Source organism: Aulostomus chinensis, chromosome 17 (genome assembly GCF_037954235.1).
Source record: "Aulostomus chinensis isolate RoL2024-O1b breed Wild chromosome 17, RoL_Achi_v1.0, whole genome shotgun sequence".
NCBI classification, from domain to species: Eukaryota; Metazoa; Chordata; class Actinopteri; order Syngnathiformes; family Aulostomidae; genus Aulostomus; species Aulostomus chinensis.
This window is the reverse complement of record NC_141336.1, coordinates 4,882,340-4,903,878: the sequence shown is the minus strand read 5'-3', so window position 1 is coordinate 4,903,878 and position 21,539 is coordinate 4,882,340. Positions and strand designations below refer to the sequence as shown.

At 42.4% G+C, this 21,539-nt stretch overlaps 4 protein-coding genes across 4 annotated transcripts; all 4 read right to left on the bottom strand.

Annotated features, from left to right (window-relative positions):
• Positions 1-451: 451 nt before the first annotated feature.
• Positions 452-2,358, bottom strand: LOC147246104 (homeodomain-interacting protein kinase 1-like). The gene is made up of 8 exons (XM_086183456.1): positions 2,302-2,358; positions 2,013-2,198; positions 1,417-1,598; positions 1,207-1,330; positions 925-1,047; positions 770-820; positions 549-686; positions 452-457 (listed from the first exon to the last, which is right to left on the bottom strand). Exons 1-8 carry the CDS (start codon positions 2,356-2,358, stop codon positions 452-454), a joined length of 867 nt encoding a protein of 288 aa, XP_086039582.1.
• Positions 2,359-6,727: 4,369 nt separating this feature from the next.
• LOC147246103 (homeodomain-interacting protein kinase 1-like) lies at positions 6,728-8,768 on the bottom strand. Its single transcript, XM_086183455.1, has 8 exons — positions 8,577-8,768; positions 8,288-8,473; positions 7,693-7,874; positions 7,483-7,606; positions 7,201-7,323; positions 7,046-7,096; positions 6,825-6,962; positions 6,728-6,733 (listed from the first exon to the last, which is right to left on the bottom strand). Exons 1-8 carry the CDS (start codon positions 8,766-8,768, stop codon positions 6,728-6,730), a joined length of 1,002 nt encoding a protein of 333 aa, XP_086039581.1.
• Positions 8,769-13,005: 4,237 nt separating this feature from the next.
• LOC147246102 (homeodomain-interacting protein kinase 2-like) lies at positions 13,006-15,047 on the bottom strand. Its single transcript, XM_086183454.1, has 8 exons — positions 14,856-15,047; positions 14,567-14,713; positions 13,971-14,152; positions 13,761-13,884; positions 13,479-13,601; positions 13,324-13,374; positions 13,103-13,240; positions 13,006-13,011 (listed from the first exon to the last, which is right to left on the bottom strand). Exons 1-8 carry the CDS (start codon positions 15,045-15,047, stop codon positions 13,006-13,008), a joined length of 963 nt encoding a protein of 320 aa, XP_086039580.1.
• Positions 15,048-19,125: 4,078 nt separating this feature from the next.
• On the bottom strand, positions 19,126-21,167 carry LOC147246101 (homeodomain-interacting protein kinase 2-like). The gene is made up of 8 exons (XM_086183453.1): positions 20,976-21,167; positions 20,687-20,872; positions 20,091-20,272; positions 19,881-20,004; positions 19,599-19,721; positions 19,444-19,494; positions 19,223-19,360; positions 19,126-19,131 (listed from the first exon to the last, which is right to left on the bottom strand). Exons 1-8 carry the CDS (start codon positions 21,165-21,167, stop codon positions 19,126-19,128), a joined length of 1,002 nt encoding a protein of 333 aa, XP_086039579.1.
• Between the last annotated feature and the right edge of the window lie 372 nt (positions 21,168-21,539).

Below are 21,539 nucleotides of genomic sequence, written 5' to 3'. Positions count from 1 at the left end.
AGCTTTACGGTCAATAGTGTCATTTAAATTTAACCACTGACAAAAGTCAAAAACAGGGAAGTTAAAATGATGTGTTTTTTTTGCCTCACATTCATTTTAAAACATTAAACCATAGATAGACTAATCCAGTTTGCTGATCCTGCCCTGAACGGACTTGGAAATGTGACACAAAGGTATTTTAACAATATAATGCAGTAAAATAACTCTTCTTCATCCAACAAAAAGCATCTTTCAAACTAAAATGTTAAGTCAAGATGTACAAAAGTGTTTATTCTTTTTCTAGCAAAAGACATTTCTTTTAAATCAAGTGCTAAGCTGCATGCTAATGCTAGGCTAAACATCTTAGCCAGTTGACCCCAGGATGAAAGGTGAAAGCAGCTGAACTCACCTGGATAGACCAGGAGTCCTCCTCACCGTTGCCTGAGTGGAAGCCATTTGGTCCAAGCAGGATTCAAGCCTGAAAGACAACAGTCCAACACCTTCACATCAGCACTGATGAACACGAACCAATCAAAGTGGTGCGCTGGGCTGCTGGTGATGGGGCCTACTTGGTGGCTTCCTGTTAGAAATGGATGCTGGAGGATTTGGTCCGGCGTGATGCGGCGTTCAGGATCCACCTCCAGCATCTGACTGAGCAGGTCCAGGAAGTCTGCCAGGCCATCCAGGTCCTGGCCCTCCAAGAACATCTGTGTGGCAACAGAATAAAACTTAAAGGTTAGGAACTCAGAGACGGTTGTGTTGTATGTTCTCGTGCTCTGGTGCAGCCCACCATAACCAGATCCATCAGGGTCCTCATGGGGTCAGGAACCTCCACGTGTGGCTACAGAAAAGACATTTTTCAGTTAGGACATGAGAGCTAAATGCAGGCTGACAGACTGAAGAACCTCATGGAGGGATGAAGTCCTTCTCAGTTGCTGGAATTACCTTTGCTGTCCACTGCTTGAAGACTCCTTCCTCACCCTGGGCATAAAAATAGTAGAGGGTGTAGAGGCCGAGGTGGAGGACGCTGTCGGGTGGCTGCCCCGCTGTCCTCAGGATGTACTCCATCTGAAGGAAGGACACAATGAGAGCACCAGGTTTTACCTCCATTTGTTGCTTTACACAAAAGAATACTTGAAATAAGTGACCCATCTCTCGCTCACTACTCCTCTTTACGTCACCATTGCTTGTTGTGAATTTCCAAGTGTAGCACTGCACCATACTGACCATTTCAGCCTCACTGTGCCCAGGGAAGAGTGGGATCCCAGTCAGCAGCTCTGCAGCAATGCACCCCAGAGACCACACATCGATGGCCTCGTTAAACGGGGCTCCAAGGAGGATCTCAGGAGCTCTGACGAGAGGAAGAGAACCACAACATGACTCCTGTTCTCACCACTGACAGAAGAAAATGGAGGTTCCAGTGTCTCTGTTACTAACCTGTACCACAACGTCTGCAGCTCCGCTCCGATGTGGCTCGCTGAGACCTGAAACGCCAACCCAAAGTCAATGAGCTTGACTTTGAGCGGCTGCCTGACATGGTCCACCATCATGATGTTCTCTGGTTTCATGTCGGCATGGACGATTCTCTGGCTCCGCAGAAAAAGGAGCGCCGTTGCGAGCTGAAACCATAAAAAATAGAAACCTTGAAGTCAGCTTCACTGCAGTGGAACGTCATCAACATGTGATGGAGGATCGTTTTTACACAGTGGAAAATGTAACATTGTGTATTTAAAACATATTTTGGCAGTTGACAACGAAGCCTGGCGTGATTGTAGTTTTTAATGAGAGAATACAAATGAAGTGATGCAGGACAACCCAACACCTGCAGTTTCACACTGCAAATAATGACTGAGTCAACTTTAGCATCTACTTCCATTGATTAGAATCCACCAATTTATCCTCTCCCTGATGGAACCACTTGGCTTCATACTCAGCAAAATACACCTGAACATTTAGTTCTTAAAATGAAAACTTTTAGTCTTCTATTTTCCCACCTTAGTTGGTAAGTTCAGCTAAAAACTGTGGAAACACACCTGATGGAGGATGGGGCTGATCTCTCTGAGTGAGAGAGCCCGGCGCCGCCCCAGGAATTCAAAGAGGCTGATGTCCAGTCTCTCAAACTCCATGCAGAACGCTCCCTCGTGGATGAACGACCCGTTCCATCCAACAATGTTGAAATTATTGCCGTTGTTGCTCATCAATAATCTCAGCATCTTCTCCTGTTAAAGGTATGAGAGAGAGAGAGAAAACAACCTGTATTGGAATGTGGTGGATTTTCACAGCCATGGAAGTTAAATACTGTTCAAAGAAACTTGTGTTCACCTCCTCTTTTGCCGCCAGGATGTTCTTTTTGTCCCGGATCCGTTTTACTGCGACCATTTTGTCTGTGTCGCTCCTCCAACATTCGGCAACTTCCCCAAAAGCGCCAGCCCCCAAGATTTTCTCCACAGTGTACACAGAGGATTCAGTAAAAATGATATCCCCCAGTCTGAAACCAGGGTTCAGTTCTCCCATGATGGAATATTCTGTTGAGAAAACAGAGAAAATATAACATTCGAGTCTTTATAAATCTCTGAAATGTTCATTTCTGGTTCGTCTCTCTGACTTTTCACTTTGAAGCAGCAGACGTACAACAAAGTCTTGACCGTCAGAAAGCCATGTTACTGAAAGTCCTGTGTCAGGGTCAGTCAATCAACACTTGCTTCAACCTTAAAAACCTCCAATGCAGGAACAACATGGTGGTTGTGTCAGCAAGTGGGACTGTCAGTGACCTTGACTTCAAACATCAACAGACCTCCAGACAGACTGACTGAAGCATTCACGTGTTTTTAACCCAACAAAACCTCAAAGCAGGACAAAGTTACATTGAAAATGGTCTGTCAGATAATTGTTGATGAAATTAAAGTGAATTATTCAGAGAAAAACCTAGAAAAAACCATCAGTCGGTTGTTAGCCGAGCGGCATGCTAACGCTAACAAAGCGCGCTAACGAGGAGTGCTAGCTAAATTAACAAACACACAAATAAAAATAATACACTCATATGAAGATAAAAAACTGTGTTGGTGCTATTCACACACCCAGATTCATGTCAGAAATGATACCACAGTATGTTTCTTTACATGCAGTTTTCCAAATTCTTGATTTTTAAAATGCAGATACATTTGATAATGACACAAACCCACAGGAAGAATAAAACACAGATCTCCGACGACATTTTTTTCAAAAGCTAACAATTAGAGTTCTCAACTTTAAAGCTTCAGTTTTTAATGAAATTAAAGTAAATTATTCACAGCCAACGCAGTAAAAGAGACCGGTAGCTTGCTAGCAGTGAGGCATGCTAACGCTAGCGGACATGCTAGTGGGGGTGCTGCTAAACCAACAATCTATTTCCCCCCCTGAAGAAAACCCATCAGACAGTTTACTACTAGATGTTGAAGATTTACTGAACTCACCAAATGACAGCTGCTGGTAGAAGGTGTTGTGTTGATGTCTCAAGTGTTTAATGAAGCTGATTCTTGACCAAGAGACAGCAGGTTGCTGTCTGGAGTCCAGGAACCAACTAACTGATCAAGTGACTGGACGGCTTTATGCTGTCAATCACAATGACGTCACCCCTTCATGTCTTTCATGTTGTGCAGTCATGGAAATTCAAATAATAGCTTCCTGTAATTTGAAAAAAGCCTCATCACCAACACACCAATTAGTTATTTTTCAATTCAAATTGAACAAATATTATAATAAAAGAAGATAAACTTTATTCATCCTGGACTCTGGAAATTCTGTTGTTACAGCAGCATTGGGGAGAAAAAAGACAGACAAAAGTGCAACACAAATCAATCTTTAATGAGATAAATAGAAGAGTTAAAACATCTGTATTTCAAAATGTATAAAAAATAAAATAAGCAGCATAAGTATGTACACAACTGCTATTTTTCAGATTGCACATATAATATAAATACAATATAATACAATCTAATTCTTGTATGTAACAAAAGTATTCCCACACTCTGTCCAACCTCAACAGTATCTTGACGCTTCAGTCCTAGACCTTCTTCAGGCTACCAGTTCTTGTGAATGGAAATCTGCCTGAGAGCAACGACTACAAGCCAGCAACCAATCACATCACTCTCATGTAGATGAGCCCAACAAGCTACTGGAGACATTCAGAGACAATAAAAAACAAACCATACAACAGAGTCCAATTAGTTCATATCTAACTTTCCCAGTTCAAATCTAACTTTCCCAGTTCAAATCTAACTTTCCCAGTTCAAATCTAAAAGAAGGAAAAGTCAATAAATTTTAACATCTAGGACGTTTCAACCCAGGCTTAAAAAGATTTGATGGAGTGCAGTTCTTCCTGTATGAATGGACACAATGGATGGATGGATGATGGATGGATGGATGATGGATGGATGGATGGATGGATGATGGATGGATGGATGGATGATGGATGGATGGATGATGGATGGATGATGGATGGATGGATGGATGGATGGATGATGGACGGATGGATGGATGATGGATGTATGGATGATGGATGGATGATGGATGGATGACTGATGGATGGATGGATGATGGATGATGATGGATGGATGGATGTTGCACAGAAAATTAAATTAGATAAATAGAAAGTTTAAAAATGTTTATGTATAAGAGTATAAAAATGACAATAAGCAGCATAAGGATCTGCAAAACTGCTAATTTTTGTATTGCACACAATATAAATAATGAAAATATATAAATATAATGATGTAAGTTAACATTCTACATTAAATTGAAGATTAGAAGCATCATTTTTCTCACATACATCACACGTGACATACAGGATGTTTGTGAACATGCATTTCTTTTTTTTATATGTTGATCTTTTTTTTTTAAATTCTCAGTTGTTGGCACCTTTACAAAAACTCTGTCCTCTTTTTTTTTGTCTAGGATGTCACTGGCTGACGTGTGTTCAACACCGATGTACTGGCGTTGTCAAATCAGTGGTGGTGCTGGACCCAAATACAGAGATGGAGGAAAGCAGGCAGGACTGCAGGAAATGAAAGATGTTTATATTACAAAATATATAAAATACAAACTGGAAACTAAACTTTGAAACTGTGGCAGGAATCTGTTTCAACCTTCAGGTTTGATAAAAGTCCCAGCTTGACGACATCTACAGGTCAGGACCAGGAGAGCGAGGGCCTGTTAGCACTGCTCGTGGCGTTCTAGTTCTCCTTTTTTTCTTGTATTAATTTGAGTCATTTCTTACCACAAGTCTACGAGGCTGAGAGCAAAGAACCAAGTGGAACCACGTCCATGTCAAGGAGAGATATCACTAAATGTAGGTGTCACACATCCCTTCATGACCATTGAAACAGAGAGCAAAGAGTGGAAGTGACATCACCTTTCAGGAAATGGCCAATCAATCAGCAAGGCACCGCAGGGAATCGAACCCCGTCCCAGTAAACCAGGAGTACCATTACCAGTGCCTTTTTGCTTTTTGATGCTACATGAAAGGGAAAGCAAAACCTGCATGAGCAACAGCATATGAGAGCCAGCATTGCATTTTGTGGCATCCTGACTACAATGAGCTTTGAAAGCCCGATTCACACTGGACCAGTAGAACCAGAAGACCTCAGGTGTTGGAGAAACCTTGGTGTCTTGATGGGCGCAGAGAAGAAACCTCGGTGTTACACCGCCTGACTTTACCCCCCAAAAAAACGCAGTAGAGACCAAAGTGACAAATACTGATCTATTTCTCCTCCAAAACAGGAGAGGAAGAAATGGATCAGTAAAGTGGAATGTTGGTCTGAGCACAAAGTACAGCAGGACCTCTCCTGTACAGAGTGAGACTGGCAGCATAATTTACATTCAAACCACTAAAATACCGACGGCTACCAGACTACAATTATTATACGACGTCGACGAGTGGCAAAATACGGTGGGATTAAAATTCCAAATGATTAAAAGTATCATAAACCGATAAAACTGGTAATAATGATCACACTGGTTATACTGGTTCCATGGAATAGAGCTGAATCCTGCAAAGACTGCAGGTCACGTTCTGTAACTGAGCCAATTCATGTTCTACTTCTAAATGCTGTTGTGATGCAGGAAACGAAACCACATGAGAGAAAATGATTCCCTCCCTCTTACCTTCCCTCTCCCTGAGCTGGTAGGAGAGGATGATGCAGGAAAAGTGCGTCCATGCTTCACTCAACGCAAAGGGTTTTTCACTCTGAAATGATAAGAACAGATGCTAATGCTAGGCTAATTAGCATGACCTATTTAGCCTACAATCAAACATGACAACAGCTTTACGGTCAATAGTGTCATTTAAATTTAACCACTGACAAAAGTCAAAAACAGGGAAGTTAAAATGATGTGGATTTTTTGCCTCACATTCATTTTAAAACATAAAACCATTGATAGACTAATCCAGTTTGCTGATTCTGCCCTGAATGGACTTGGAAATGTGACACAAAGGTATTTTAACAATATAATGCAGTAAAATAACTCTTCTTCATCCAACAAAAGCATCTTTCAAACTAAAATGTTAAGTCAAGATGGACAAAAGTGTTTATTCTTTTTCTAGCAAAAGACATTTCTTTTAAATCAAGTGCTAAGCTGCATGCTAATGCTAGGCTAAACATCTTAGCCAGTTGACCCCAGGATGAAAGGTGAAAGCAGCTGAACTCACCTGGATAGACCAGGAGTCCTCCTCACCGTTGCCTGAGTGGAAGCCATTTGGTCCAAGCAGGATTCAAGCCTGAAAGACAACAGTCCAACACCTTCACATCAGCACTGATGAACACGAACCAATCAAAGTGGTGCGCTGGGCTGCTGGTGATGGGGCCTACTTGGTGGCTTCCTGTTAGAAATGGATGCTGGAGGATTTGGTCCGGCGTGATGCGGCGTTCAGGATCCACCTCCAGCATCTGACTGAGCAGGTCCAGGAAGTCTGCCAGGTCATCCAGGTCCTGGCCCTCCAAGAACATCTGTGTGGCAACAGAATAAAACATAAAGGTTAGGAACTCAGAGACGGTTGTGTTGTATGTTCTCGTGCTCTGGTGCAGCCCACCATAACCAGATCCATCAGGGTCCTCATGGGGTCAGGAACCTCCACGTGTGGCTACAGAAAAGACATTTTTCAGTTAGGACATGAGAGCTAAATGCAGGCTGACGGACTGAAGGACCTCATGGAGGGATGAAGTCCTTCTCAGTTGCTGGAATTACCTTTGCTGTCCACTGCTTGAAGACTCCTTCCTCACCCTGGGCATAAAAATAGTAGAGGGTGTAGAGGCCGAGGTGGAGGACGCTGTCGGGTGGCTGCCCCGCTGTCCTCAGGATGTACTCCATCTGAAGGAAGGACACAATGAGAGCACCAGGTTTTACCTCCATTTGTTGCTTTACACAAAAGAATACTTGAAATAAGTGACCCATCTCTCGCTCACTACTCCTCTTTACATCACCATTGCTTGTTGTGAATTTCCAAGTGTAGCACTGCACCATACTGACCATTTCAGCCTCACTGTGCCCAGGGAAGAGTGGGATCCCAGTCAGCAGCTCTGCAGCAATGCACCCCAGAGACCACACATCGATGGCCTCGTTAAACGGGGCTCCAAGGAGGATCTCAGGAGCTCTGACGAGAGGAAGAGAACCACAACATGACTCCCGTTCTCATCACTGACAGAAGAAAATGGAGGTTCCAGTGTCTCTGTTACTAACCTGTACCACAGCGTCTGCAGCTCCGCTCCGATGTGGCTCACTGAGACCTGAAACGCCAACCCAAAGTCAATGAGCTTGACTTTGAGCGGCTGCCTGACATGGTCCACCATCATGATGTTCTCTGGTTTCATGTCGGCATGGACGATTCTCTGACTCCGCAGAAAAAGGAGCGCCGTTGCGAGCTGAAACCATAAAAAATAGAAACCTTGAAGTCAGCTTCACTGCAGTGGAACGTCATCAACATGTGATGGAGGATCGTTTTTACACAGTGGAAAATGTAACATTGTGTATTTAAAACATATTTTGGCAGTTGACTACGAAGGCTGGCATGATTGTAGTTTTTAATGAGTGAATACAAATGAAGTGATGCAGGACAACCCAACACCTGCAGTTTCACACTGCAAATAATGACTGAGTCAACTTTAGCATCTACTTCCATTGATTAGAATCCACCAATTTATCCTCTTCCTGATGGAACCACTTGGCTTCATACTCAGCAAAATACACCTGAACATTTAGTTCTTAAAATGAAAACTTTTCTCTTCTATTTTCCCACTTTAGTTGGTAAGTTAAGCTAAAAACTGTGGAAACACACCTGATGGAGGATGGGGCTGATCTCTCTGAGTGAGAGAGCCCGGCGCCGCCCCAGGAATTCAAAGAGGCTGATGTCCAGTCTCTCAAACTCCATGCAGAACGCTCCCTCGTGGATGAACGACCCGTTCCATCCAACAATGTTGAAATTATTGCCGTTGTTGCTCATCAATAATCTCAGCATCTTCTCCTGTTAAAGGTATGAGAGAGAGAGAGAAAACAACCTGTATTGGAATGTGGTGGATTTTCACAGCCATGGAAGTTAAATACTGTTCAAAGAAACTTGTGTTCACCTCCTCTTTTGCCGCCAGGATGTTCTTTTTGTCCCGGATCCGTTTTACTGCGACCATTTTGTCTGTGTCGCTCCTCCAACATTCGGCAACTTCCCCAAAAGCGCCAGCCCCCAAGATTTTCTCCACAGTGTACACAGAGGATTCAGTAAAAATGATATCCCCCAGTCTGAATCCGGGGTTCAGTTCTCCCATGATGGAATATTCTGTTGAGAAAACAGAGAAAATATAACATTCGAGTCTTTATAAATCTCTGAAATGTTCATTTCTGGTTCGTCTCTCTGACTTTTCTCTTTGAAGCAGCAGACGTACAACAAAGTCTTGACCGTCAGAAAGCCATGTTACTGAAAGTCCTGTGTCAGGGTCAGTCAATCAACACTTGCTTCAACCTTAAAAACCTCCAATGGAGGAACAACATGGTGGTTGTGTCAGCAAGTGGGACTGTCAGTGACCTTGACTTCAAACATCAACAGACCTCCAGACAGACTGACTGAAGCATTCACGTGTTTTTAACCCAACAAAACCTCAAAGCAGGACAAAGTTACATTGAAAATGGTCTGTCAGATAATTGTTGATGAAATTAAAGTGAATTATTGAGAGGAAAACCTAGAAAAAACCATCAGTCGGTTGCTAGCCGAGCGGCATGCTAACGCTAACAAAGCGCGCTAACGAGGAGTGCTAGCTAAATTAACAAACACACAAATAAAAATAATACACTCATATGAAGATAAAAAACTGTGTTGGTACTATTCACACACCCAGATTCATGTCAGAAATGATACCACAGTATGTTTCTTTACATGCAGTTTTCCCATTTCTTGATTTTTAAAATGCAGATACATTTGATAATGACACAAACCCACAGCAAGAATAAAACACAGATCTCCGACGACATTTTTTTCAAAAGCTAACAATTAGAGTTCTCAACTTTAAAGCTTCAGTTTTTAATGAAATTAAAGTAAATTATTCACAGCCAACGCAGTAAAAGAGACCGGTAGCTTGCTAGCAGTGAGGCTTGCTAACGCTAGCGGACATGCTAGTGGGGGTGCTGCTAAACCAACAATCTATTTCCCCCCCTGAAGAAAACCCATCAGACAGTTTACTACTAGATGTTGAAGATTTACTGAACTCACCAAATGACAGCTGCTGGTAGAAGGTGTTGTGTTGATGTCTCAAGTGTTTAATGAAGCTGATTCTTGACCAAGAGACAGCAGGTTGCTGTCTGGAGTCCAGGAACCAACTAACTGATCAAGTGACTGGACGGCTTTATGCTGTCAATCACAATGACGTCAATCCCTTAATATCTTTGATGTTGTGCAGCAATGGAAATTCAAATAATAGCTTCCTGTAATTTGAAAAAAGCCTCATCACCAACACACCAATTAGTTATTTTTCAATTCAAATTGAACAAATATTATAATAAAAGAAGATAAACTTTATTCATCCTGGACTCTGGAAATTCTGTTGTTACAGCAGCATTGGGGAGAAAAAAGACAGACAAAAGTGCAACACAAATCAATCTTTAATGAGATAAATCGAAGAGTTAAAACATCTGTATTTCAAAATGTATAAAAAATAAAATAAGCAGCATAAGTATATACACAGCTGCTATTTTTCAGATTGCACATATAATATAAATACAATATAATACAATCTAATTCTTGTATGTAACAAAAGTATTCCCACACTCTGTCCAACCTCAACAGTATCTTGACGCTTCAGTCCTAGACCTTCTTCAGGCTACCAGTTCTTGTGAATGGAAATCTGCCTGAGAGCAACGACTACAAGCCAGCAACCAATCACATCACTCTCATGTAAATGAGCCCAACAAGCTACTGGAGACATTCAGAGACAATAAAAAACAAACCATACAACAGAGTCCAATTAGTTCATATCTAACTTTCCCAGTTCAAATCTAACTTTCCCAGTTCAAATCTAAAAGAAGGAAAAGTCAATAAATTGTAACATCTTGGACGTTTCAACCCAGGCCTAAAAAGATTTGATGGAGTGCAGTTCTTCCTGTATGAATGGACACAATGGATGGATGGATGATGGATGGATGGATGATGGATGGATGGATGGATGGATGATGGATGGATGGATGATGGATGGATGATGGATGGATGGATGGATGGATGGATGGATGGATGGATGGATGATGGATGGATGGATGATGGATGGATGATGGACGGATGGATGGATGATGGATGTATGGATGATGGATGGATGATGGATGGATGACTGATGGATGGATGGATGATGGATGATGATGGATGGATGGATGTTGCACAGAAAATTAAATTAGATAAATAGAAAGTTTAAAAATGTTTATGTATAAGAGTATAAAAATGACAATAAGCAGCATAAGGATCTGCAAAACTGCTAATTTTTGTATTGCACACAATATAAATAATGAAAATATATAAATATAATGATGTAAGTTAACATTCTACATTAAATTGAAGATTAGAAGCATCATTTTTCTCACATACATCACACGTGACATACAGGATGTTTGTGAACATGCATTTCTTTTTTTTATATGTTGATCTTTTTTTTTAAATTCTCAGTTGTTGGCACCTTTACAAAAACTCTGTCCTCTTTTTTTTTGTCTAGGATGTCACTGGCTGACGTGTGTTCAACACCGATGTACTGGCGTTGTCAAATCAGTGGTGGTGCTGGACCCAAATACAGAGATGGAGGAAAGCAGGCAGGACTGCAGGAAATGAAAGATGTTTATATTACAAAATATATAAAATACAAACTGGAAACTAAACTTTGAAACTGTGGCAGGAATCTGTTTCAACCTTCAGGTTTGATAAAAGTCCCAGCCTGACGACATCTACAGGTCAGGACCAGGAGAGCGAGGGCCTGTTAGCACTGCTCGTGGCGTTCTAGTTCTCCTTTTTTTCTTGTATTAATTCCAGTCGTTTCTTACCACAAGTCTACGAAGCTGAGAGCAAAGAACCAAGTGGAACCACGTCCATGTCAAGGACAGATATCACTAAATGTAGGTGTCACACATCCCTTCATGACCATAGAAACAGAGAGGAAAGAGTGGAAGTGACATCACCTTTCAGGAAATGGCCAATCAATCAGCAAGACACCGCAGGGAATCGAACCCCGTCCCAGTAAACCGGGAGTACCATTACCAGTGCCTTTTTGCTTTTTGATGCTACATGAAAGGGAAAGCAAAACCTGCATGAGCAACAGCATATGAGAGCCAGCATTGCATTTTGTGGCATCCTGACTACAATGAGCTTTGAAAGCCCGATTCACACTGGACCAGTAGAACCAGGAGACCTCAGGTGTTGGAGAAACCTCGGTGTCTTGATGGGCGCAGAGAAGAAACCTCGGTGTTACACCGCCTGACTTTACCCCCCCAAAAAAACGCAGTAGAGACCAAAGTGACAAATACTGATCTATTTCTCCTCCAAAACAGGAGAGGAAGAAATGGATCAGTAAAGTGGAATGTTGGTCTGAGCACAAAGTACAGCAGGACCTCTCCTGTACAGAGTGAGACTGGCAGCATAATTTACATTCAAACCACTAAAATACCGACGGCTACCAGACTACAATTATTATACGACGTCGACGAGTGGCAAAATATGGTGGGATTAAAATTCCAAATGATTAAAAGTATCATAAACCGATAAAACTGGTAATACTGATCACACTGGTTATACTGGTTCCATGGAATAGAGCTGAATCCTGCAAAGACTGCAGGTCACGTTCTGTAACTGAGCCAATTCATGTTCTACTTCTAAATGCTGTTGTGATGCAGGAAACGAAACCACATGAGAGAAAATGATTCCCTCCCTCTTACCTTCCCTCTCCCTGAGCTGGTAGGAGAGGATGATGCAGGAAAAGTGCGTCCATGCTTCACTCAACGCAAAGGGTTTTTCACTCTGAAATGATAAGAACAGATGCTAATGCTAGGCTAATTAGCATGACCTATTTAGCCTACAATCAAACATGACAAAAGCTTTGCAGTCAATAGTGTTATTTAAATTTAACCACTGACAAAAGTCAAAAACAGGGAAGTTAAAATGATGTGGATTTTTTGCCTCACATTCATTTTAAAACATAAAACCATTGATAGACTAATCCAGTTTGCTGATCCTGCCCTGAATGGACTTGGAAATGTGACACAAAGGTATTTTAACAATATAATGCAGTAAAATAACTCTTCTTCATCCAACAAAGCATCTTTCAAACTAAAATGTTAAGTCAAGATGGACAAAAGTGTTTATTCTTTTTCTAGCAAAAGACATTTCTTTTAAATCAAGTGCTAAGCTGCATGCTAATGCTAGGCTAAACATCTTAGCCAGTTGACCCCAGGATGAAAGGTGAAAGCAGCTGAACTCACCTGGATAGACCAGGAGTCCTCCTCACCGTTGCCTGAGTGGAAGCCATTTGGTCCAAGCAGGATTCAAGCCTGAAAGACAACAGTCCAACACCTTCACATCAGCACTGATGAACACGGACCAATCAAAGTGGTGCGCTGGGCTGCTGGTGATGGGGCCTACTTGGTGGCTTCCTGTTAGAAATGGATGCTGGAGGATTTGGTCCGGCGTGATGCGGCGTTCAGGATCCACCTCCAGCATCTGACTGAGCAGGTCCAGGAAGTCTGCCAGGTCATCCAGGTCCTGGCCCTCCAAGAACATCTGTGTGGCAACAGAATCAAACATAAAGGTTAGGAACTCAGAGACGGTTGTGTTGTATGTTCTCGTGCTCTGGTGCAGCCCACCATAACCAGATCCATCAGGGTCCTCATGGGGTCAGGAACCTCCACGTGTGGCTACAGAAAAGACATTTTTCAGTTAGCACATGAGAGCTAAATGCAGGCTGACGGACTGAAGGACCTCATGGAGGGATGAAGTCCTTCTCAGTTGCTGGAATTACCTTTGCTGTCCACTGCTTGAAGACTCCTTCCTCACCCTGGGCATAAAAATAGTAGAGGGTGTAGAGGCCGAGTTGGAGGACGCTGTCGGGTGGCTGCCCCGCTGTCCTCAGGATGTACTCCATCTGAAGGAAGGACACAATGAGAGCACCAGGTTTTACCTCCATTTGTTGCTTTACACAAAAGAATACTTGAAATAAGTGACCCATCTCTCGCTCACTACTCCTCTTTACGTCACCATTGCTTGTTGTGAATTTCCAAGTGTAGCACTGCACCATACTGACCATTTCAGCCTCACTGTGCCCAGGGAAGAGTGGGATCCCAGTCAGCAGCTCTGCAGCAATGCACCCCAGAGACCACACATCGATGGCCTCGTTAAACGGGGCTCCAAGGAGGATCTCAGGAGCTCTGACGAGAGGAAGAGAACCACAACATGACTCCTGTTCTCACCACTGACAGAAGAAAATGGAGGTTCCAGTGTCTCTGTTACTAACCTGTACCACAACGTCTGCAGCTCCGCTCCGATGTGGCTCGCTGAGACCTGAAACGCCAACCCAAAGTCAATGAGCTTGACTTTGAGCGGCTGCCTGACATGGTCCACCATCATGATGTTCTCTGGTTTCATGTCGGCATGGACGATTCTCTGGCTCCGCAGAAAAAGGAGCGCCGTTGCGAGCTGAAACCATAAAAAATAGAAACCTTGAAGTCAGCTTCACTGCAGTGGAACGTCATCAACATGTGATGGAGGATCGTTTTTACACAGTGGAAAATGTAACATTGTGTATTTAAAACATATTTTGGCAGTTGACAACGAAGCCTGGCGTGATTGTAGTTTTTAATGAGAGAATACAAATGAAGTGATGCAGGACAACCCAACACCTGCAGTTTCACACTGCAAATAATGACTGAGTCAACTTTAGCATCTACTTCCATTGATTAGAATCCACCAATTTATCCTCTCCCTGATGGAACCACTTGGCTTCATACTCAGCAAAATACACCTGAACATTTAGTTCTTAAAATGAAAACTTTTAGTCTTCTATTTTCCCACTTTAGTTGGTAAGTTAAGCTAAAAACTGTGGAAACACACCTGATGGAGGATGGGGCTGATCTCTCTGAGTGAGAGAGCCCGGCGCCGCCCCAGGAATTCAAAGAGGCTGATGTCCAGTCTCTCAAACTCCATGCAGAACGCTCCCTCGTGGATGAACGACCCGTTCCATCCAACAATGTTGAAATTATTGCCGTTGTTGCTCATCAATAATCTCAGCATCTTCTCCTGTTAAAGGTATGAGAGAGAGAGAGAAAACAACCTGTATTGGAATGTGGTGGATTTTCAGAGCCATGGAAGTTAAATACTGTTCAAAGAAACTTGTGTTCACCTCCTCTTTTGCCGCCAGGATGTTCTTTTTGTCCCGGATCCGTTTTACTGCGACCATTTTGTCTGTGTCGCTCCTCCAACATTCGGCAACTTCCCCAAAAGCGCCAGCCCCCAAGATTTTCTCCACAGTGTACACAGAGGATTCAGTAAAAATGATATCCCCCAGTCTGAATCCGGGGTTCAGTTCTCCCATAATGGAAAATTCTGTTGAGAAAACAGAGAAAATATAACATTCAGGTCTTTATAAATCCCTGAAATGTTCATTTCTGGTTCGTCTCTGACTTTTCTCTTTGAAGCAGCAGACGTACAACAAAGTCTTGACCGTCAGAAAGCCATGTTACTGAAAGTCCTGTGTCAGGGTCAGTCAATCAACACTTGCTTCAACCTTAAAAACCTCCAATGGAGGAACAACATGGTGGTTGTGTCAGCAAGTGGGACTGTCAGTGACCTTGACTTTTGACGTCAAACATCAACAGACCTCCAGACAGACTGACTTAAGCATTCACGTGTTTTTAACCCAACAAAACCTCAAAGCAGGACAAAGTTACATTGAAAGTGGTCTGTCAGATAATTGTTGATGAAATTAAAGTGAATTATTGAGAGGAAAACCTAGAAAAAACCATCAGTCGGTTGCTAGCCGAGCGGCATGCTAACGCTAACAAAGCGCGCTAACGAGGAGTGCTAGCTAAATTAACAAACACACAAATAAAAATAATACACTCATATGAAGATAAAAACTGTGTTGGTACTATTGATACACCCAGATTCATGTCAGAAATGATACCACAGTATGTTTCTTTACATGCAGTTTTCCCATTTCTTGAATTTTAAAACGCAGATACATTTGATAGACACAAACCCACAGCAAGAATAAAACACAGATCCGCGACTTTTTTTTTTTCCAAAAGTCCACAATTCAAGTTCTTAACTTTAAAGCTTCAGTTTTTAATGAAATTAAAGTAAATTATTCAAAGTCAACGCAGTAAGAGACCGGTAGCTTGCTAGCAGTGAGGCTTGCTAACGCTAGCGGACATGCTAGTGGGGAGTGCTGCTAAACCAACAATCTATTTCCCCCCCCTGAAGAAAACCCATCACACAGTTTACTACTAGATGTTGAAGATTTACTGAACTCACCAAATGACAGCTGCTGGTAGAAGGTGTTGTGTTGATGTCTCAAGTGTTTAATGAAGCTGATTCTTGACCAAGAGACAGCAGGTTGCTGTCTGGAGTCCAGGAACCAACTAACTGATCAAGTGACTGGACGGCTTTATGCTGTCAATCACAATGACGTCACCCCTTCATATCTTTGATGTTGTGCAGCAATGGAAATTCAAATAATAGCTTCCTGTAATTTGAAAAAAGCCTCATCACCAACACACCAATTAGTTATTTTTCAATTCAAATTGAACAAATATTATAATAAAAGAAGATAAACTTTCTTCATCCTGGACACTGGAAATTCTGTCCTTACAGCAGCATTGGGGGGAAAAAAGACAGAAAAAAGTGCAACACAAATCAATCTTTAATGAGATAAATCGAAAAGTTAAAACATCTGTATTTCAAAATGTATAGAAATAAAATAAGCAGCATAAGTATATTCACAGCTGCTATTTTTCAGATTGCACATATAATATAAATACAATATAATACAAAATAATTCTTGTATGTAACAAAAGTATTCCCACACTCTGTCCAACCTCAACAGTATCTTGACGCTTCAGTCCCAGACCTTCTTCAGGCTACCAGTTCTTGTGAATGGAAATCTGCCTGAGAGCAACGACTACAAGCCAGCAACCAATCACATCAATCTCATGTAGATGAGCCCAACAAGCTACTGGAGACATTCAGAGACAATAAAAAACAAACCATACAACAGAGTCCTATTAGTTCAAATCTAACTTTCCCAGTTCAAATCTAACTTTCCCAGTTCAAATCTAACAGAAGGAAAAGTCAATAAATTTTAACATCTTGGACGTTTCAACCCAGGCTTAAAAAGATTTGATGGAGTGCAGTTCTTCCTGTATGAATGGACACAATGGATGGATGGATGATGGATGGATGGATGGATGGATGATGGATGGATGGATGGATGATGGATGGATGGATAGATGATGGATGGATGTTGCACAGAAAATTTAATTAGATAAATAGAAAGGTTAAAAATGTTTATGTATAAGAGTATAAAAATGACAATAAGCAGCATAAGGATCTGCAAAACTGCTAATTTTTGTATTGCACACAATATAAATAATGAAAATATATAAATATAATGATGTAAGTTAACATTCTACATTAAATTGAAGATTAGAAGCATCATTTTTCTCACATGCATCACACGTGACATACAGGATGTTTGTGAACATGCATTTCTTTTTTTTATATGTTGATCTTTTTTTTTTTTAATTCTCAGTTGTTGGCACCTTTACAAAAACTCTGTCCACTATTTTTTGTCTAGGATGTCACTGGCTGACGTGTGTTCAACACCGATGTACTGGCGTTGTCAAATCAGTGGTGGTGCTGGACCCAAATACAGAGATGGAGGAAAGCAGGCAGGACTGCAGGAAATGAAAGATGTTTCTATTACAAAATATATAAAATACAAACTGGAAACTAAACTATGAAACTGTGGCAGGAATCTGTTTCAACCTTCAGGTTTGATAAAAGTCCCAGCCTGACGACATCTACAGGTCAGGACCAGGAGAGCGAGGGCCTGTTAGCACTGCTCGTGGCGTTCTAGTTCTCCTTTTTTTCTTGTATTAATTTGAGTCGTTTCTTACCACAAGTCTACGAAGCTGAGAGCAAAGAACCAAGTGGAACCACGTCCATGTCAAGGACAGATATCACTAAATGTAGGTGTCACACATCCCTTCATGACCATAGAAACAGAGAGGAAAGAGTGGAAGTGACATCACCTCTCAGGAAATAGCCAATCAATCAGCAAGACACCGCAGGGAATCGAACCCCGTCCCAGTAAACCGGGAGTACCATTACCAGTGCCTTTTTGCTTTTTGATGCTACATGAAAGGGAAAGCAAAACCTGCATGAGCAACAGCATATGAGAGCCAGCATTGCATTTTGTGGCATCCTGACTACAATGAGCTTTGAAAGCCCGATTCACACTGGACCAGTAGAACCAGGAGACCTCAGGTGTTGGAGAAACCTCGGTGTCTTGATGGGCGCAGAAAAGAAACGTCTGTGTTACACCGCCTGACTTTACCCCCCAAAAAAACGCAGTAGAGACCAAAGTGACAAATACTGATCTATTTCTCCTCCAAAACAGGTGAGGAAGAAATGGATCAGTAAAGTGGAATGTTGGTCTGAGCACAAAGTACAGCAGGACCTCTCCTGTACAGAGTGAGACTGGCAGCATAATTTACATTCACACCACTAAAATACCGACGGCTACCAGACTACAATTATTATACGACGTCGACGAGTGGCAAAATATGGTGGGATTAAAATTCCAAATGATTAAAAGTATCATAAACCGATAAAACTGGTAATAATGATCACACTGGTTATACTGGTTCCATGGAATAGAGCTGAATCCTGCAAAGACTGCAGGTCACGTTCTGTAACTGAGCCAATTCATGTTCTACTTCTAAATGCTGTTGTGATGCAGGAAACGAAACCACATGAGAGAAAATGATTCCCTCCCTCTTACCTTCCCTCTCCCTGAGCTGGTAGGAGAGGATGATGCAGGAAAAGTGCGTCCATGCTTCACTCAACGCAAAGGGTTTTTCACTCTGAAATGATAAGAACAGATGCTAATGCTAGGCTAATTAGCATGACCTATTTAGCCTACAATCAAACATGACAACAGCTTTACAGTCAATAGTGTCATTTAAATTTAACCACTGACAAAAGTCAAAAACAGGGAAGTTAAAATGATGTGTTTTCTTTGCCTCACATTCATTTTAAAACATTAAACCATAGATAGACTAATCCAGTTTGCTGATCCTGCCCTGAACGGACTTGGAAATGTGACACAAAGGTATTTTAACAATATAATGCCGTAAAATAACTCTTCTTCATCCAACAAAAGCATCTTTCAAACTAAAATGTTAAGTCAAGATGGACAAAAGTGTTTATTCTTTTTCTAGCAAAAGACATTTCTTTTAAATCAAGTGCTAAGCTGCATGCTAATGCTAGGTTAATCAGCTTGAACAGTTGACCCCAGGATGAAAGGTGAAAGCAGCTGAACTCACCTGGATAGACCAGGAGTCCTCCTCACCGTTGCCTGAGTGGAAGCCATTTGGTCCAAGCAGGATTCAAGCCTGAAAGACAACAGTCCAGCACCTTCACATCAGCACTGATGAACACGGACCAATCAAAGTGGTGCGCTGGGCTGCTGGTGATGGGGCCTACTTGGTGCCTTCCTGTTAGAAATGGATGCTGGAGGATTTGGTCCGGCGTGATGCGGCGTTCAGGATCCACCTCCAGCATCTGACTGAGCAGGTCCAGGAAGTCTGCCAGGTCATCCAGGTCCTGGCCCTCCAAGAACATCTGTGTAGCAACAGAATAAAACTTAAAGGTTAGGAACTCAGAGACGGTTGTGTTGTATGTTCTCGTGCTCTGGTGCAGCCCACCATAACCAGATCCATCAGGGTCCTCATGGGGTCAGGAACCTCCACGTGTGGCTACAGAAAAGACATTTTTCAGTTAGCACATGAGAGCTAAATGCAGGCTGACGGACTGAAGGACCTCATGGAGGGATGAAGTCCTTCTCAGTTGCTGGAATTACCTTTGCTGTCCACTGCTTGAAGACTCCTTCCTCACCCTGGGCATAAAAATAGTAGAGGGTGTAGAGGCCGAGGTGGAGGACGCTGTCGGGTGGCTGCCCCGCTGTTCTCAGGATGTACTCCATCTGAAGGAAGGACACAATGAGAGCACCAGGTTTTACCTCCATTTGTTGCTTTACACAAAAGAATACTTGAAATAAGTGACCCATCTCTCGCTCACTACTCCTCTTTACGTCACCATTGCTTGTTGTGAATTTCCAAGTGTAGCACTGCACCATACTGACCATTTCAGCCTCACTGTGCCCAGGGAAGAGTGGGATCCCAGTCAGCAGCTCTGCAGCAATGCACCCCAGAGACCACACATCGATGGCCTCGTTAAACGGGGCTCCAAGGAGGATCTCAGGAGCTCTGACGAGAGGAAGAGAACCACAACATGACTCCTGTTCTCACCACTGACAGAAGAAAATGGAGGTTCCAGTGTCTCTGTTACTAACCTGTACCACAGCGTCTGCAGCTCCGCTCCGATGTGGCTCGCTGAGACCTGAAACGCCAACCCAAAGTCAATGAGCTTGACTTTGAGCGGCTGCCTGACATGGTCCACCATCATGATGTTCTCTGGTTTCATGTCGGCATGGACGATTCTCTGGCTCCGCAGAAAAAGGAGCGCCGTTGCGAGCTGAAACCATGAAAAATAGAAACCTTGAAGTCAGCTTCACTGCAGTGGAACGTCATCAACATGTGATGGAGGATCGTTTTTACACAGTGGAAAATGTAACATTGTGTATTTAAAACATATTTTGGCAGTTGACAACGAAGCCTGGCGTGATTGTAGTTTTTAATGAGAGAATACAAATGAAGTGATGCAGGACAACCCAACACCTGCAGTTTCACACTGCAAATAATGACTGAGTCAACTTTAGCATCTACTTCCATTGATTAGAATCCACCAATTTATCCTCTCCCTGATGGAATCACTTGGCTTCATACTCAGCAAAATACACCTGAACATTTAGTTCTTAAAATGAAAACTTTTAGTCTTCTATTTTCCCACTTTAGTTGGTAAGTTAAGCTAAAAACTGTGGAAACACACCTGATGGAGGATGGGGCTGATCTCTCTGAGTGAGAGAGCCCGGCGCCGCCCCAGGAATTCAAAGAGGCTGATGTCCAGTCTCTCAAACTCCATGCAGAACGCTCCCTCGTGGATGAACGACCCGTTCCATCCAACAATGTTGAAATTATTGCCGTTGTTGCTCATCAATAATCTCAGCATCTTCTCCTGTTAAAGGTATGAGAGAGAGAGAGAAAACAACCTGTATTGGAATGTGGTGGATTTTCACAGCCATGGAAGTTAAATACTGTTCAAAGAAACTTGTGTTCACCTCCTCTTTTGCCGCCAGGATGTTCTGTTTGTCCCGGATCCGTTTTATCGCGACCATTTTGTCTGTGTCGCTCCTCCAACATTCGGCAACTTCCCCAAAAGCGCCAGCCCCCAAGATTTTCTCCACAGTGTACACAGAGGATTCAGTAAAAATGATATCCCCCAGTCTGAAACCGGGGTTCAGTTCTCCCATGATGGAATATTCTGTTGAGAAAACAGAGAAAATATAACATTCGAGTCTTTATAAATCCCTGAAATGTTCATTTCTGGTTCGTCTCTCTGACTTTTCACTTTGAAGCAGCAGACGTACAACAAAGTCTTGACCGTCAGAAAGCCATGTTACTGAAAGTCCTGTGTCAGGGTCAGTCAATCAACACTTGCTTCAACCTTAAAAACCTCCAATGGAGGAACAACATAGTGGTTGTGTCAGCAAGTGGGACTGTCAGTGACCTTGACTTTTGACGTCAAACATCAACAGACATCCACACAGACTGACTGAAGCATTCACGTGTTTTTAACCCAACAAAACCTCAAAGCAGGACAAAGTTACATTGAAAATGGTCTG